At 39.0% G+C, this 17,569-nt stretch overlaps 1 protein-coding gene and 1 long non-coding RNA gene across 5 annotated transcripts in view; one reads left to right on the forward strand and one right to left on the reverse strand.

The window, feature by feature from the left end:
- Nucleotides 1-5,875, reverse strand: part of LOC118553999 (uncharacterized) — a 102,462-nt gene extending 96,587 nt beyond the window's left edge. Inside the window, exon 1 of the long non-coding RNA XR_004926306.2 lies at nt 5,662-5,875. This is a non-coding gene — a long non-coding RNA (uncharacterized LOC118553999). The remainder of the gene's footprint in view (nt 1-5,661) is intronic.
- The window catches only part of MCM9 (minichromosome maintenance 9 homologous recombination repair factor), a 90,694-nt gene continuing 78,938 nt past the window's right edge, over nt 5,814-17,569 (forward strand). For all 4 annotated transcript variants that reach the window (XR_013441135.1, XM_036121250.2, XM_036121254.2 and 1 more), the window contains exons 1-4: nt 5,814-5,938; nt 8,231-8,541; nt 12,205-12,521; nt 13,655-13,736. Coding sequence is in view for 3 of the 4 variants with exons in the window: in XM_036121250.2 (XP_035977143.2) it covers nt 8,238-8,541; nt 12,205-12,521; nt 13,655-13,736 (703 nt within the window). In the remaining variant the exon portion in view is untranslated. The remainder of the gene's footprint in view (nt 5,939-8,230; nt 8,542-12,204; nt 12,522-13,654; nt 13,737-17,569) is intronic.

A 17,569-nucleotide genomic window follows, 5' to 3' on the forward strand; every position in this document is an offset into this window, starting at 1 on the left:
CAATGGCCTAAATATGTGAATAAAAGGCAGAGATTGTCAGAGTAGATTTAAAAAAAAAATCCAACTATATGTTATCTATAAGAAATCTACTTTAAATAAGGACACATAAGATTAAAAGTAAAGAGATGGAAAAAGATATACCATGCAAACACTAAGCAAAAGAAAGCAGGAGTAGCTATATTAATTTCAGACAGATTAAAAGTAAAGAGATGGAGAAAGATACACCATGCAAACACTAAGCAGAAGAAAGCAGGAGTAGCTATGTTAATTTCAGACAGAGCAGACTTCAAAGCAAGGGAAGTTATCAGGGATAGAGAAAGGCATTACATAACGATAAAGGGGTCAACCCTCTAAGAAGACATAACAATCTTTAATGTGTATGGGTCTCAGAATATGTGAAGCAAAAATTGACAGAACTGCAAAGAGAAACAGATGTATCCTATTGCAGACTCCAACACCCCTCTAGAGAAATGGACAGATCCAGCAGGCAGAAAATCAGTTAAGGTCAGAGTTGAACTCAACACCATCAATCAACTGGATATGATGAACATCTGTAGACTACTTCATCCAACAGCAGATTACATTCTTCTCAAACTTACATGAAACGTTCACCAAGACAGACAACATTCTGAGCCATAAAACAAACTTTAACACATTTAAAAGAATAGGTATCATACAATGTCTGCTCTTAGACTATAATGAAATAAACTAGAAATTCATAACAATGGAAAATCACAAAATAATTGGACATCAAGCAACTTCTAAACAACACATGGGTCAAAGAAGAAATCTTAAGAGAAATTTTAAAAATACTTTAAATTATAAAAAAATACTTTGAACTAAATGAAAATAAAAACACAACTTATCAAAATTTGTGGGATGCAGCAGAAAAAGTGCTTACAGCAAAATTTATAACACTGAATGGATATATTAGAAAAGAAGAAAGATCTAATATCAATCATCTAAGCTTCAACCTTAGGTAAACAGGAAAAGAAGAGCAAATTGAATCCAAAGTAAACAAAAGAAAAGAAATAATAAAAATTAGAGCAGAAATCAATGAAACTAAAAACAGGAAGACAATAGAAAGTCAACAAAACCAAATGCTGTTTCTTTAAAAAGATTAATAAAATCAATAAGCCTCTAGCCAGACTAAAGAAAAAAAGAAAGAAGACACAAATTACTAATATAAAAAAATGAAAGAGAGGGTATCACTGCGGATCCCCTAGACATTAAAAGGGTAATAGTAAAATATTATGAACAACTTTATGCCCATACATTTGATAGCCTAGAAGAAATGGACCAATTCCATGAAAGGTACAAACTGCCAAAATTCACAGATGAAGAAACAGACAATCTGAATAGGTGCATATCAAAGAAATTTAATCAATAATTAATAAGCTTCCAAAACAGAAAGAACCAGGCTTTCTTGAGTTTACCTATGAATTCTACCAAACATTTTTTTTTTTTTTTAAGATTTTATTTATTTATTTGACAGAGAGAGCGAGCGAGAGCGAGAACACAAGCAGGGGGAGTGGGAGAGGGAGAAGCAGGCTTCCCGCGAAGCGGGGAGCCCGATGCGGGGCTGGATCCCAGGATCCTGGGATCATGACCTGAGCCAAAGGCAGATGCCTAACGACTGAGCCACCCAGGCGCCCCTCTACCAAACATTTAAGAAAGAAACTATACCAATTCTCTACAGTCTCTTCTAGAACACAGAAGCAGAGGGAATATTTCCTAACTCAGTCTTTCAGGCCAGCATTACTCCAGTGCCAAAATCAGACAGAGACACTACAAGAAAAAGAGACCAGTATCTCTCATGAACATAGATGCAAAAATCCTCAACAAAATATTAGCAAATTGAATCCAATAATGTATAAAAAGAATTAGGCACCACACCCAAGTGGGATTTATCCAAGGTAGGCAAGGCTGTTTCAACATTTGAAAATCAGTTACTGTAATGCATCATATCAACAGACTAATGAAGGAAAATCATGGGATTATATAAAGAGAAGCAGAAAAAGTATTTGACAAATCTAACACTCATTCATGATAAAAACTCCCAGCAAACTAGAAATAGAGGAGAACTTCCTCAACTTGATAAAGAACATCTACCAAAAATTCTGGCAGCTAACATCATATTTATTAGTGAGAAACTTGCTTTCCCACTAAGATCAGGAACAAGGCAAGGGTGTCCCCTTTTGTCCCTGCTTTTTAACATACTAGAAGTCCCAGTTAATGCAATAAAAAAAGAAAAGAAAAATGACAGAGATTGGGAAGGAAGAAATAAAACTACTTATTTGCAGGTGACATGATCATCTATGTAGAACATCTGAAAGAATCTACATATAAAACTTCTGGATCTAATAAGTGATTATGGCAAGATTCCAGCACACAAATGTATGGAAGTTAACTGCTTTCTTATATATAAGCAATGAACAAGTGGAATTTGAAATTAAAAACATATTACCATTTACAGTAGCACCCCCTCCACACACACACACAGTAATACTTAGGTATAAATCTAACAAGATATGTACAAAATCTATATGAGGAAAACTACAAAACTCTGATGAAAGATATCAAAGAAGAACTAAATTAGTGGAGAGATAGATATTCCATATTCATAGATAGGAAGACTCAATATTGTCAAAACATTAGTTCTTCCCACTTGATCTATAGTTTCATCCCATCCCAATCAAAATCCCAGCAAGTTATTTTATGGATGTTGACAAAAGGATTCTAAAGTCTATATGGAGAAGCAAAAGACCGAGAATAGCCACTCAATATTGAAGGAGAATAAATTTGGAGGACTGACACTATCTGACTTCAAGACTCACTGTAAAAGTACAGTAATCAAGACAGTGTGGTATTAGTGAAAGAACAGACTAGTAGATTAATGGAACAGAATAGAGAGCCCACAAATAGACCACATAAATATAGTTAACTGATCTTTGACAAGGGATCAAAGGCAATACAGATCTTTGACAAATGGAACAAAATAGTCTTTTCAACAAATAGTGCTAGACCAATTGGACAACCATATATGTGCATATGCGTGTGTGCATACACAATCTAGACATAGATCTCAACACCCTTCACAAAAATTAACTCAGAGTAGATCATAGACCTAAGTGTAAAACACAAAACTATAAACGCCCTAAAACATAGGAGAAAACCTAGATGACTTTGGGAATGGTGATAACTTTTCAAATACAACACCAAAAGCAAAATCCATGAAAGAAATAATTAATAAGCTGGATATAATTAAAACTAAAAATCTGTTCAGTGAGAGACAATGTTAAAAGAAAGAGAAGATGGGAAGCCTGGGTGGCTCAGTCGTTAAGCGTCTGCCTTCGGCTCAGGTCGTGATCCCAGAGTCCTGGGATCGAGCCCCACATCGGACTCCCTGCTCAGCAGGAAGCCTGCTTCTCCCTCTCCCTCTCCCCCTGCTTGTGTTCCCTCTCTCGTTGTGTCTCTGTCAAATAAATAAATAAAATCTTTAAAAAAAAAGAGAGAGAGAAGATAAGGCACAGACTGGAAGTATTCTCAAGACATTTCTGATAAAGGACTTTTAGAACTAGACAATAAGAAAACAACATGATTTAAAGATAAAAGATCTGGACACCTCACCAAAGAAGATATACAGATGAAAAGTAAACATATGAAAAGATGTTCACCATCACAGGTTATCAGGGAACTGCAAATTAACATAACAATGAGGTATCACTACAGACCTATTAGAGTGGCCAAAATCCAAAATACTGACAACATCAAATGCTGGAGGGGACGTGGAGCAACAAGAACTCTCATTCGTTGCTGTCAGGAATGCAAAGTTGTATGATCTCTTTGGAAGACATTTTGGTGGTTTCCTTACAAAACTAAACATACCCTTACCATATAATTCATTCAAGAAGCAATTATGATCTTTGGTATTTACCCAAAGAAGCTGAAAACTTATACCCACACAAAAACCTGGATGGATAAATATACTGGCTTTATTCATGTAGTGGTTATTCATTCAGTGGTCTCTCACTGAACAGATTTTTAGTTTTAATTATATCCAGCTTATTAATGATTTCTTTCATGGATTTTGCTTTTGGTGTTGTATTTGAAAAGTTATCACCATTCCCAAAGTCATCTAGGTTTTCTCCTATGTTTTAGGGCGTTTATAGTTTTGTGTTTTACACTTAGGTCTATGATCTACTCTGAGTTAATTTTTGTGAAGGGTGTTAAGATTTATGTCTAGATTGTGTATGCACACACACATATGCACATATATGGTTGTCCAATTGGTCTAGCACTATTTGTTGAAAAGACTATTTTGTTCCATTTGTCATAGGTTATTATATCCCTACATGGATAAATATACTGGCTTTATTCATAACTGGTAAAACTTGGAAGCAACCAAGATATCCTTCAGTAGGTAAGTGCACAAATAAAATGTGGTATATCCAGATAATGGATTATTATTCAGCACCAAAAAGAAATGAGCTATCAAGCCATGAAAAGACATGGAGGAAACTTAAATATATATTACTAGTGAAAGAAGACAACCTGAAAAAGCTACATACTGTATGATTTCAACTACAGGTGACCCTTGAACAACAGGGGTTGGGGTTGACCCCCTCACACATTAAAAATCCACATGTAACTTTTGACTCCTTCAAAAAGTTAACTACTAATGGCCTGTTGACAAGAAGCCTTACCGATAACATAAACAATTAATACATATTTTGTATACATATTATATACTGTATTATTACAGTAAAGTGAGCTAGAGAAAAGAAAGTGTAATTTAAAAAATCATAAGGAGGGACACCTGGCTGGCTCAGTCAGCAGAGTGTGTCATGCTTGACTTCAGGGTCATGAGTTCGAGCCCCATGTGGGGTATAGAGATTACTTAAATAAATCTTAAAAAAATCATAAGGAAAAGAAAATACATTTACAGTACTGTAAAAAAAACCCATGTATAAGTGGACCCATACAGTTCAAACCTGTGTTAAGTCAATTATATATGACATCCTGGAAAAGGAAAAACTATGGAAACAGTAAAAAGATTAGTTGCTGCTACAGATTAGGTGGGAGGGAGGGATGAAGAGAGCACAGACTTTCAGAGCAGTGAAACTATTCTGTATATACAACGACAGTGGATACATGTTGTTATACTACATCTGTTAAAACCCATAGAATGTACAACACCAAGAGCCAACAACACTGTGAACAATGTACTTTGGGTGATGGCGATGTTTCAATGTATGCTCACTGATTGTAACAAACGCACCATCTGGTGAGAAGATGTTGACAATGGTGTAGGTTGTGGGTGCGCGGGGAATATGGTATATGAGGGGGAGGGTTATATGGGAACGCTGTACCTTCATCCTAAAACGTATAGAAGAAAACAGCAGAAAATCTTCGCGATTTTGTGCTTGCCAGAGTTCTTAGACCAAAAGCGCGAACCACACGGGCCACTTAAGCCACCGCACAACCCCCGCTCTTCTGCTTCCACCTGGGGCGGGAGTCTCAGCCTGGCCCCGCCCTGGAACTCCTCGGGGCCTGCCCCGGCCCTCCTAGCCCCTCCCACCCCGCCCCGCCCCACCTTCTCGCGTCCCGCGGCACCAGGCGGGGCGCGCGCCCGCCCGCTTCTCCACCCGGAAGAGCCACCTGAACGGCGAAGTTGAGGCGGTGCGCGGCTCGGCGTCCGTCGGGTGCGCGGGCCCGGCCGAGGAGCCGGCGCAGCGCCTATTTCGCCCAGGCGCGAGGCGGATCCGTCGGAGCCTGCGCGCCCCCGCGGCCAGCGACGCCTCGAGCGGCCGGCGCACGCGCCCCGCCCCGCCCCCAGCGGCCTCCTCGAGCCCCCGCAGCCAGGCCCGAGCTCTCCGCGCCCCTTGGCCTCGGGAGCAGCGTGTCCCCGATGACTTCTGACACTGCGTATCCGCCAGTAAGTGACAGCCGCAGCCTCGTTTCACCGTTACTATTTTTTTTTTTCTCCCCCAGTTCGTCCTAAGTCTCGCCCACATCTGGTTAGTTCCCAAACTATTCAACTCCGGGGTTGGTCGGGCGACCGAGCTGCCCGGTTGCCGAGCCCGGGTAGTGTCAGAGTCTTGCTGAGGTATCGTAGGGCAGGGGCTGCGTCCAGAGACGGAAGTGTGATAAGCAGCCCCCTGAGTATACCCCGACTCCTCGTTTGCCGAGCGCCCGCGGGCAGCTAGCGGGCGGACGGGGAGGAGGTGCCTGGAAGACGCGGGCAGCCGGCGAGAGGGGCGGGTCTTAGGACGCGGCGCCGCGGGGACCGACGAGGGGGCGTGGCTCCCGGTGGGTGTGGCGTGGCCGCTGGGCGGGCGGGGATTCCGGGTGGTGCAGCTGGAAGTCGCCCCTTATTAGCCCTCCTGGCTCTCGTGGGCGCTTCACGTGGTCCGAAGGATGAAGTAGCACATCGTTGTATTTTGACTTCACTCTAAGTAAAAGGAAAGGGAACTTGAAAGTTGTAGAACAATAAGGGTGGGCATGTTTGTAGGGGTAACAAACTGCTTAGAAACAGTTGAACAGTTTTGCGCAGATTTTGAAAGGGGATGCTGTTTTTTTTTTAAAGATGCCATTTCAAAAAAGACTAGACAGAATTTAATCTGACTTTAGTTTGAACCATGAATTCTGCAGCTACCCCCTTTCTGCCCTATGTGGAGCTTTTAAATTGCTAAACTTGTGGCTCCAAATATAATATGTATTTATAGAATCTTAGAGATTCATTTGTAGCAACTCTTTACACTTGGCTGAATTTATATTACCTAATCAAAACAAATTACTTATCAATATAATGGCCATAATTTGCTTTCACTCATTCTCCTAGATATACACATACCCATCTGTCAGTCTCACACTTGTATCCTGTAATTGTGAGACTTCTTGGCCTATGACACATACCCCCTGTACTCCTTTCACACCTTCTAGAATAGTAGGTTCCCTGAAAAGGCAAAATATTGCTAATAAATAGCCTGTGTAACGCATAGTTAGGATGCTGAAATGTGAACTTCATAAGTCATCTTTTATCATCTATTTGTTGAACCTAATACAATAAATTGTGGGTGAATGAAATGTCAAATTAAAGCACATTTGTCCTCCAGTTCTCTGTTACCAAACCAAATAAGGGTTTCTTAGATGATCGATTTCAACAGTTTATTTGGAACTGCCCATTGCCATGTCTAGGATTGTCACTCCATTTAAATTTAATCCTTTTCTCCTTTGTACTCCCATTCTTATTGCATTTTTACCGCTATTAGGGCACTGTTTCATTTTGATCTGTCCCTTGGTTCTCTGAGGCATTGAGGATCTTTTATTGTGCTTTTTATTTCCCAACATAGTGAATGAGTATGATAGATATCTGTCTGTGTACATGAAAATAGAATGGGGGTAGGCTCTTTTAATCTGTAGATACAAATTAAAAAAATATATATTGCCAGGGGAATAAGATAGGTGAAGTAATGTAATATAGTATATTTATTTTCAATCCTAGTTATTTATCATTTAAAGACCAATTTTCCTTTCCTCAGCTTAATTATCTAGTTTCTTTACACTATTGCCAGCTGTTTTTGCGGAAGCCAATAGGTTTCCTAGGTTAGAAAGAGAAAATGAGAGGCAAATTCATCTCAAAATGTAAATTTCTGAAGCAAATCTGTTAACTATTCAAGTCAGAACTGGCTATCCATGTATGTTCCATTTATGTAGCAGAAAACCCATGAATATGTGTGTGTAATGAGAGAGAGTGAAAGAGAGAAAGGAGGGTATGTTCTTTGTATGGATAAAACCTAGAACCGGAGCACATGCAAAGAACTTCAGCCAAAAGACTGCTGTTTAAGATTTTATACCTGAGAGCAAACGTGCATATGGAATGTGGTTAAAGAAAAGGGAAGGGCCTTTTTCATAGTGTATCATAGGATTAATGAGGAGGAAGTTTTGGGAAAAGCTACGGGAAAGCCATTGGACCATTTTGGATTTCACTGATCAGTACAAACAATTCTTGGGCTTTGGTTTAGCTTCACTTTCTTAAAAAATACATTTACTAAGTGACTATAACAGGTAATTCAGATCTTATTAAGATTTTAATTTGGATAATATTTTGAGTTGATAGTGCGGCCCATAACAATTTACAACCAGTTTTTTTGTTTGTTTGTTTGTTAACTTGTGTCTAAGTCGCAATATCAAAGGTATAATATGGTCTTTTTCTTTAATCACCTAGATTCAAGATGAACAGTGATCAAGTTACACTGGTTGGTCAAGTGTTCGAATCCTATGTTTCGGAATACCATAAGAATGATATTCTTCTAATCTTGAAGGAAAGTGATGAAGATGCTCATTACCCAGTTGTGGTTAATGCCATGACCCTTTTTGAGACTAACATGGAAATTGGGGAATATTTCAATGCATTTCCAAGTGAAGTACTAACAGTTTTTGATAGCGCTCTGCGAAGATCAGCCTTGACAATTCTCCAATCCCTTTCTCAACCTGAGGGTGCTTCTATGAAGCAGAATCTTCATGCCAGGATATCAGGTGAATCACTTAAGGATTTTACTGCCACTTATTCTCTAGGAACATTTTGAAAAATTCTAACACATACTGAACTCAGAGCACTAAGAAATAATTGATATTTATACTTAAAAATATATTTATTGTGTAGTTGATAGTCACTTTTAAAGCAGAATAATAATTTTATACTGTTTCCTCTGGACATTTGGAAGGCTGGGGTACTAGCCATGCCAACCGAGGGGAAGGAGAATGTATGGAGACAACAGTATATTAGTGTGCACATACACACACATGGATATGTGTGTATAAAATTATAATTCAGAGCAGCCTTAATGAGCTTTTGTGACTACTAACAAAAGAATTGATAATACCAAGAATTAGAAAAGTGGTACCTTCCACCCTGTGATCTTTAGAACTATTTTAGGAAATTTATTATTTTTATATCTCAAATTTAGCATTATGCTGGCCACCTAATAGGCACTCAGTTTTTGTCGAATGAATGACAGATTAAGTATCTTAATTTTTAAGATGCAGGGCACCTGGGTGGCTCAGTTGGTTAAGCGTCTGCCTTTGGCTCAGGTCATGATTCCAGGGTGTTGGGATCAAGCCCTGCATCAGGCTCCTTGCTCAGCAGGGAGCCTGCTTCTCCCTCTCCCCCACTTGTGTTCTCTTTCTCTCTCTCTCTCTCTCAAATAAATAAAATCTTCAAAAAAAATTTTTTTTTTAAGATGCTGCAGTGGAGCAATCAGCTTGTGGCAAAGCTGTATCTTTGAATTACTGCAGATTAAGTTGGAGAACACATGTACCATTTTGTTTAGAAATAAATACTTTATAGTACATTTCAGAAAGGTGGGGATTTATAATCAACAAAAATGCTTGCTATGATTCCAAAAAGATGAGTCAGTGTAGCAGAACTCTTTGGAGACAAATTAAGATCGCCCTGCCAAAAGACCATACATTTGATTTAATTGAAAAAATAGTATTTTATCTAGAATAAAATTATGAATATTACAAATCTTTAAGCATCAGGACACTAGATAATCTCTTGGTAGGATCAAGAACAAATGTTTCCTTATAATAATGTTGCAAAAAGATTGTTAAAAGGGACTTTAGTTAATGTTACTGAAATGGTATTTAGGAATGGTTTTAGGCTGTCCTTATATTTAGATATTTTTCCATGCTTAGTTTAAATACCAAAATTTTGTCTGCCTAGGTGACCCTATTGGTTTCAGGTAAATTTAGCCTATTTTTTTTTTCTAATTCTCTGAAAAAAAAAAAATTGCAAATTATGTTACTACCATGGTGCATTTATTCTACAAATGCATTAAGTGTAGGCATTTGCTAGTCTCTTGAGAAACCAAAATAATATGGTATAGTCCCTCATCTAAATAAGCTCATAGCTGTAGGGGATATAGCTATATAGTCAAATATTTACCAAATGGTGTACGTATGCTCAAGGATACATGCCTATGTGCATGTTAAACATAATTGTTTATGGAGCTTAGTGGCAGCTTTTATGTTATGTGATGCATGCCTCACTCAAGGTAGGTGCAAGATATATTAGCCCACAGAACAGGGAATGAATTCTAGCAGATTCACTGGAGATTACAAGAAGAGAAGGTAAGGTGGGGATGGAAATAGTCTGGTTTTAGGTGTATTGCAGCTTCATCTTGGATTCCAGGCAAGGCATTCAATTATAAAAACAGGTTGCCTCTGTGTTTCAGTCTTCTTAGGAACCTAAGACATTTTCTGGTTTATCTTTCCAGGATATACGTTGCTCTTTGTCTTCTGGGATTTTTATTAACCTAAAGTTTACTTGCTATTTCCAGTGGTTTTGATGAAAGGTGTTCTAATACACAGATAGCATCAAACTAAATGAGAAGGAAAAAATAGCATTCATGTGTTACTTAAACTAGTGGTTCTCAAACATTAATGTCGATCAGAATCAACTGTAGGTCTTGTTAAAACACTGATTGTTAGGCCCCACCCACAGAGTTTCTAATTGAGGACTGGCATGAGGCCCAAGAATTTGCATTTCTAACAGATCCTAGGTGATGCTGATGCTGCTCTTCCAGGAATTACATGCTGAAAACCAGGGGCCTGAAGTAATTGATGTGGACATATCTCTAGCATAGACATAGATATGGACAGCTCAGAATCTATTTCCAAAATTTCTTTTTGTTCTTGATCATTGAATGAATCAGGGAATGATAAAGGTTTTTGTGTTCACTAATCGTGGCTTAGTGCCTGATGTACACCACACACCACCACCACCACCCCTTCACTAGTATAGTTGAAGAACATACTTAGTAACATGTATAGTAAGACAGAAAGATGAAAATAAATTGACATTTCCATCAAAACACTGTCTCTTAGCATCTTTTTTAGTATTAAGATTTTGATTGTATATGGTCAGTTTTGCTTAACATTATGTTGCCTTTATCTTTATATTTTAAGCTTATTTAAAAATCACAGGGGCACCTGAGTGGCTCAGTCAGTTAAGAGTCTGCCTTTAGCTTAGATCATGATCCCAGGATCCTGGGATTGAGCCCGCATTGGGGCTCTCTGCTCAGCAGGGAGCCTGCTTCTCCCTCTCCCTCTGCCTGCCACTCCCCCTGCTTGTGCGCACAGTCTCTCTCTCTCTCTCTGTCAAATGAATAAATAAAATCTTAAAAAAATTTTTTTTCTTTGGCATTTTGTACCTTTTAAAAAGTTGCCTGTTTATTAATGGTGAAAAACACAAGTTTTTTAAGGGATAAAATGGTGCCACTGTGGGTGAACCTCTAGGTAATTCAAGGCTTGGAAACAGTCAGATTTATGTATTAATAAATTCTGAACCTAACTAAAAAAAGCAATAGCCTTCTAGCACGGTGGGGCTCTGGTCATTATGCTACCCTCCCTTTATCACTCAGCTTTGTGGTTTACTCAGTCATCAGTTGATTTTATGTATTGCCTGTGGCAGTATGTTTTTTGTTGAATGAGGTTACAATTACATACTGTATTTAGAGTCTACTGTGCTAGCCCTCTTATGAAAATCAATCCTTTTTTTTAATCCTGGTTATTTTATGTCATCTGGATATATACTTTTATTTTTTTTAACGATTTTATTTGTTTGAGAGAGAGCACAGAGGGAGAGGGAGGAGCAGACTCCCCGCTGAGCAGAGAGCCTGATGGCAGGGCTCGATTCCAGGACCCTGGGATCATGACATGAGCTGAAGGCAGATGCTTAACCGACTGAGCCACCCAGGCGCCCTTGGATATATACTTTTAGAAGGAGTACACTGATAATTGTTATTTAAAATAATCCTTGTCTATTTTCTGTATTGAGTTGATCTGATTTTTTTTTTTTTTTTTTTAAAGATTTTATTTATTTATTTGAGAGAGAGAGAGAGAGAGAGAGAGCACATGAGAGGGGGGAGGGTCAGAGGGAGAAGCAGACTCCCTGCTGAGCAGGGAGCCCGATGCGGGACTCGATCCCGGGACTCCAGGATCATGACCTGAGCCGAAGGCAGTCGCTTAACCAACTGAGCCACCCAGGCGCCCCATCTGATTTTTTTTCTTAAGTGAAACTCAAATTTTAGGCAAACTCAAATACCTTCTTCCCTAGGAAATATGAGAAGAATATATTCCATGGAGTCAAATCCCAAGATATAAGTTGATGTGGTTTTTGTTGTTTCTCTCCATCAGGTTTACCTGTTTGTCCTGAGCTGGTGAGGGAGCACATCCCTAAAACCAAGGATGTGGGACACTTTTTATCTGTCACTGGGACAGTAATTCGAACAAGCCTGGCGAAGATCCTGGAGTTTGAGCGAGATTACATGTGTAACAAATGCAAACATGTATTTGTGGTCAAGGCTGACTTTGAGCAGTATTATACCTTCTACCGTCCATCCTCCTGTCCCAGCTTGGAGAGCTGTGATTCTTCAAAATTCACTTGCCTCTCAGGCTTGTCTTCATCTCCAACTAGGTGTAGAGATTACCAGGAAATCAAAATTCAGGAACAGGTAAATGATCAAAGAAATGAGAAAAATAACAACTCTGAAGAAGGTTTTTTTCAGCTGTGGGCAAATTACCAGGACTCGGGAACACATACAGGACTACAAATGGAACTTGTGTCATCACACATTATAGTTGCACATATATCAGAATACAGTCTTTAGAGACATGCAGTAATCATCTCTGTATAGAGAGCATTGGCATAAGGGTTGTGGAATGACTTAATAATTATGTTAAAATTAAGTGAATATTTAAGAAGTTCAAACAAGCTGTATTTAAGGGATGGGAGAAAATTAAATGGGTTTAAGTGATTGTTAAACATTGGAGTGGTCAGGATTTGGCGGTTAGGCCCGATTTTATTTTCTGTGTCCAATAAGGCATACATAGACACTCTTTAACATGCCAGAGTGTGCCAGGTTTTCCTTTACTTGCCACTGAAACACAAAGGCATATTCAGTGTTGAGGACTCAAACTCCTGTGTTTCTATACCATTCTTAACACATGGCCTCTATTCTTAGTCCAGGATGGTAGTTACAACTCTGTCACTGGTGTATGCTAGTCAGGGAGGAGGGAAAGGGAGGGACAGACAACAGCATCAGCCGTCTAACCCCAACTCTCCATTCGAGTCAGTCTTCCTTGAAGTCTCTCACAGCATATCTACTCGTATTTCATTGGCCAGAGCTTAGTCATATGACCATGCCCAGGTGCAGGGGAGCTGGGAAATACAGTCTTTTTACTGGGTACATGTCCACGTGGAATAAAACCAGGGTTCTGTCACTAAGGAATAATCAAAGGAACAGTGATTTGTCCCAGGTCTTAGGACTAGAGATCAGGAAAGAACTAGGTAAGTAACTTTGTTACTGTGTTTAATAATTGGAGTGTATGTTTCTTTTGACCATCCACAGGGTAGATTATATTTGGAGCTATTTTCCATAATGGTGTTTTTATTTTACTCTGGTTTTAGTGAGTTTATAAATGGGTAGTAGGCACAATTTTCAAGAAAATTCTATAAATCCCCATCATAATTAAATTGTATGATAATACCAGGGAAATAGAAACAGTAATTTCAAGAACTGCTAGGCTTCTGAATACTTAGAATGTATTTAAGCATACTCAGTATGTGTCTGCTTTTCCTTGCTAGGTGCAAAGGCTATCTGTTGGAAGTATTCCACGATCTATGAAGGTTATCCTGGAAGACGACTTAGTAGACAGTTGCAAATCTGGTGAGAAATAACTTTTGCTAGCTTATATAAGATGTCCTAAAGTACTGATAAGGAAAAAGCCACTTTTTATTTTCCCAAGAACACTGGGAAGTGAGTGCGAAGGCTTAATTGTTCACCTTGAGAATAGAAACTGGCATGGAGGTGGGAGGTGATACATAACAGGAAAGAAGCTGGGCTATAGCTTAGCAGTCCAGTCCAGCCACTTGTTTTATAAATGAAGAACCCAACTTGCCCAAGGTCACATGGAGAGTTAAGTGGCAGAACTAGAACATAAACCCAGATCCACTGACTTTTTCGTCCAGTTGTCTCTTCAGTATATCCTTGCTTAACAGCAGCAACTTTAAAAATTGTAGCAGATTTAGCATTCAGTTGAATAAAATGCATCAGACAGTATGACTGTCAGATGCTACTGTACTCTTATTGCTATCCAGAAGAAAGGAGGTGATTGTTCCTCTCTCCTCTGTGCTGGAGTCACATTGATTTTGTCCTCTGAGGGATCTCAATGTTTCTATTGGCCAATTGCTCGAATTGGGAAGGAACTCAAAACCATACTGAAAAGAACTATGGGTGTTTAGCATAGAGAAGCCTCAGGAAGGACATGATAGCCAACTTTTCATTAATTGGAAGGTTGTCATACAGAAATGGAATTATAGTTCCAGAAGATACTATTGGGTTTCAGTAGGCTGAAGCTCCAGGAAGGTAGATATTTGACTCAATATCTAATAATATAAGGTGTTCACCCTGGGACTCAGATGATGGTGAGTTTCTTTTCTCAGAGACAATCAAGCATAGGGTGTACAGCATCTTGTTAGTGACTTAGGTCTCATGATGGCAGTTGGTCTGGATGATCTACAATGTTCGGCAAATCAAAGACTCTGAGCCTCTGAGCTGTTCTGGAAATCTGAGGGCTCCAGAAGGGGTTGTTGCAATGTCATCTTGGTTATATTTTGATCTTGAGGCTAATCAGACCACTCATAAGCTCTCTTTTGCCCTATCTCAACTCATCCTGCCCCTCCTATTCTCGCTGGGGAGGCTGGGGAGAATCAAACTTTAAAGTGTTTGTGGAAAGGGACACCTGGGTGGCTCAGTTGGTTGAGCATCTGACTCTTGGTTTCAGCTCAGGTCATGATCTCAGGGTCGTGAGATTGAGCCCCGCATTAGGTTCTGTGCTCAGGGCAGAGTCTGCTGAAGATTATCTCCCTCACCCTACCCACTCTGCTTGTGCTCTCTCTTTCTCTAAAATAAATAAATGAAATCTTAAAAAAAAAAAAGTATTTGTGGAAGGGCAAGGATTAATATTGGCCCTCATGTATAGAATGGAAGTGTTCTACATTGAATTTTAAAATTATTGTTTTTATAAAGAATATGGTAGGGAAGAGTTTTATTGGAAAAATTAAGATGTTAGGAGGTTTTATAAATCAGTAGTGTTGCTCAAGAGAATAAATGCTATTCTCTCTTCTGCAGTAACCACATTTAAATATCATGAGATATTCTTAATAAAATTTGGTATGTTTTTAAAACGTGGTGGTATTATTTTACATATGTAATGCAAAAAGAAAGAATAAGAGAATAAAGGGAGCTTTTTTCAGTTGTTGGTAGAAGCTAGGGCTGTAAAATTGACATGGCACTGGTCAGCTAAAGGTAAAGATCTCAGACACCAAGTGGACTGCCTTCGAAAGGATAATCTGAAAGTTGTTTTTTTTTTTAAGATTTTATTTATTTATTTGACAGAGACCCAGCGAGAGAGCGAACACAAGCAGGGGGAGTGGGAGAGGGAGAAGCAGGCCTCCCGCCGAGCAGGGATCCCGTTGTGGGGCTTGATCCCAGGACCCCGGGGTCATGACCTGAGCCGAAGGCAGATGCTTAACGACTGAGCCACCCAGGCACTCTTAATCTCAAAGTTTTCATCAGAAACTTTTACCAGAACTGACAGGTACTAAAGACTAGAATGGAGTTTAAAAAGTCTTTTGGATTTACAGAATTTCAGTCCCTAAAAAAGTTATCCTAAAAACTGCGAAACTTTTGTCAGCGTCTCTGAGGCTACTGTTTCCAGCCCTAGTAAAGGCAGATGGCATCCTGCCCCTAAAGCCGGCATCTTCTGCTCCCTATACACATTCCCAGGCCTTGACCAGACCTTTGTCTGTGGAGAAGGTATGAGAGCTTATTCTTTCTCTTTCCTCTTCTTATTCCAAATAACTTTAAAACTGTTGCTTTTACTGTTTGCCTAGGAATTTCCATTTGCTTTTTAACATATAAGTTACATTGAAGGTGGGTCAGAAAATGGAAATGGTTGGTAAACTTCAGCTGGGTGTCAACAGTTGTTTCTTAATTCACCTCAACATTCCCTACTTTAAGTATTTCCTGTTCTCACTCAAACCTTAATCTCACTCACCCTTAGTCTGTATAGAAAACTCATAGCACAAATGTGTCCCCTGGCAGAAACAGGTATATCTGACCTCTTATTCTACATCCCTGTTCTCCCCTACCAGACAGATCAAAAGTGCTTCATTTCTCCAAATTCCATTGTTTCTCTCCTTTTTTAATCATAGATTTCTCCAAATGCCTCATTTATAAAATATTTCCTGAGCTGCCATTTCATTAAAACAATGAGGCAAACAACTATGGAAATAAGAGTTCAGTATCTAGAGTCAAGAGTAATTTGTCAAGAAACTGCCCCCATCCACCCAAGAATCACCAACCTATAGTTTGAAATTTATGTCAAATATATTAACAGTTTATAGTTGTCTAAAGAGTACTCCATGGAAATAACAACTTTGATCATGGATTGCCTGATAAATGGACCAGGCTGTGTCAAAGTACTTTTTTCATACAGGACTCTATATTTTAACCAAAACCTGTAATATCTGGATTAGCAAAGTAGTGCTTATGTAAGCTTAGCCTGAACATGAAAGCTTAGCCTGAACACCAAACCATGAACCTTTGATAGAAAATAAGATGTTTTCATGCAGTCCATCTAAACTGAATTCTTTCTGCACTGAAAAAAATCTAAAGCTATTTTTCTTTTACATGTCACTAATAATAATGGATGGAAACAGTCCGTCAACAGCGTTTTTTTCATTTATCCATAGCTACAAACCTCTGCGGGAATCAAAAGATAAATGGCATAATCCTTGACCTTCAGGAATTTACAGTCTGGTTGGGAACCCCAATCTGACACATGGAGAGTAATAAAGTTGGAGGTTGTGTCCTGATAACTGCCATTGCAGCAGGAGATCAGAGATGGGTCCGCCTGGGGGTGGCTGCAGTGGTAAATAGGCTGCAGAAGACAGAGCGGCACAAAGAGAGAGGATTATATAAAAGTAGGAATTGTAGTTCCCTGCAAATAACATTGTTTATAACTTTTACTACAGGAAAGTTTAAGTGTAATAACAAGGCTTAGTATAATAGCTGATACTTAGCTGTTGAGCACATATTATATTCTAGATATTGTATGAAGTAATTTATAAACATTTTCTGAGTTAATTTTCACTGTGGTCCTGTGACATAAATATAACTATTCCCATTTTGTAGGTCAAAACGTAGGTTCAGCAAAGTTAGGTAATTTGCCCAAGAACATAACCAGTGAGTGGTGGAGCTGGGATTTGAACCCAAATCTGAGAAAATCAGGCTTTTGGCCATTCTTCAGGACACTACATTTTCCACATTTTCACTGCTTATTGAAGTCCGATTATTTGTGGGTGCTGTATCTAAAAGTTAAGTTTCTTATTCAACTAATTTAGAAACAACCTAAGTATGATCCATTAAAATGAAAGTAAAGGACTGTTCCAAGTGCTCATATAGTTACCCCAGTTATTTTCATCTAAAAACTGGGG

The sequence above is a fragment of the Halichoerus grypus genome, chromosome 9, assembly GCF_964656455.1.
Source record: "Halichoerus grypus chromosome 9, mHalGry1.hap1.1, whole genome shotgun sequence".
Lineage (NCBI taxonomy): Eukaryota > Metazoa > Chordata > Mammalia > Carnivora > Phocidae > Halichoerus > Halichoerus grypus.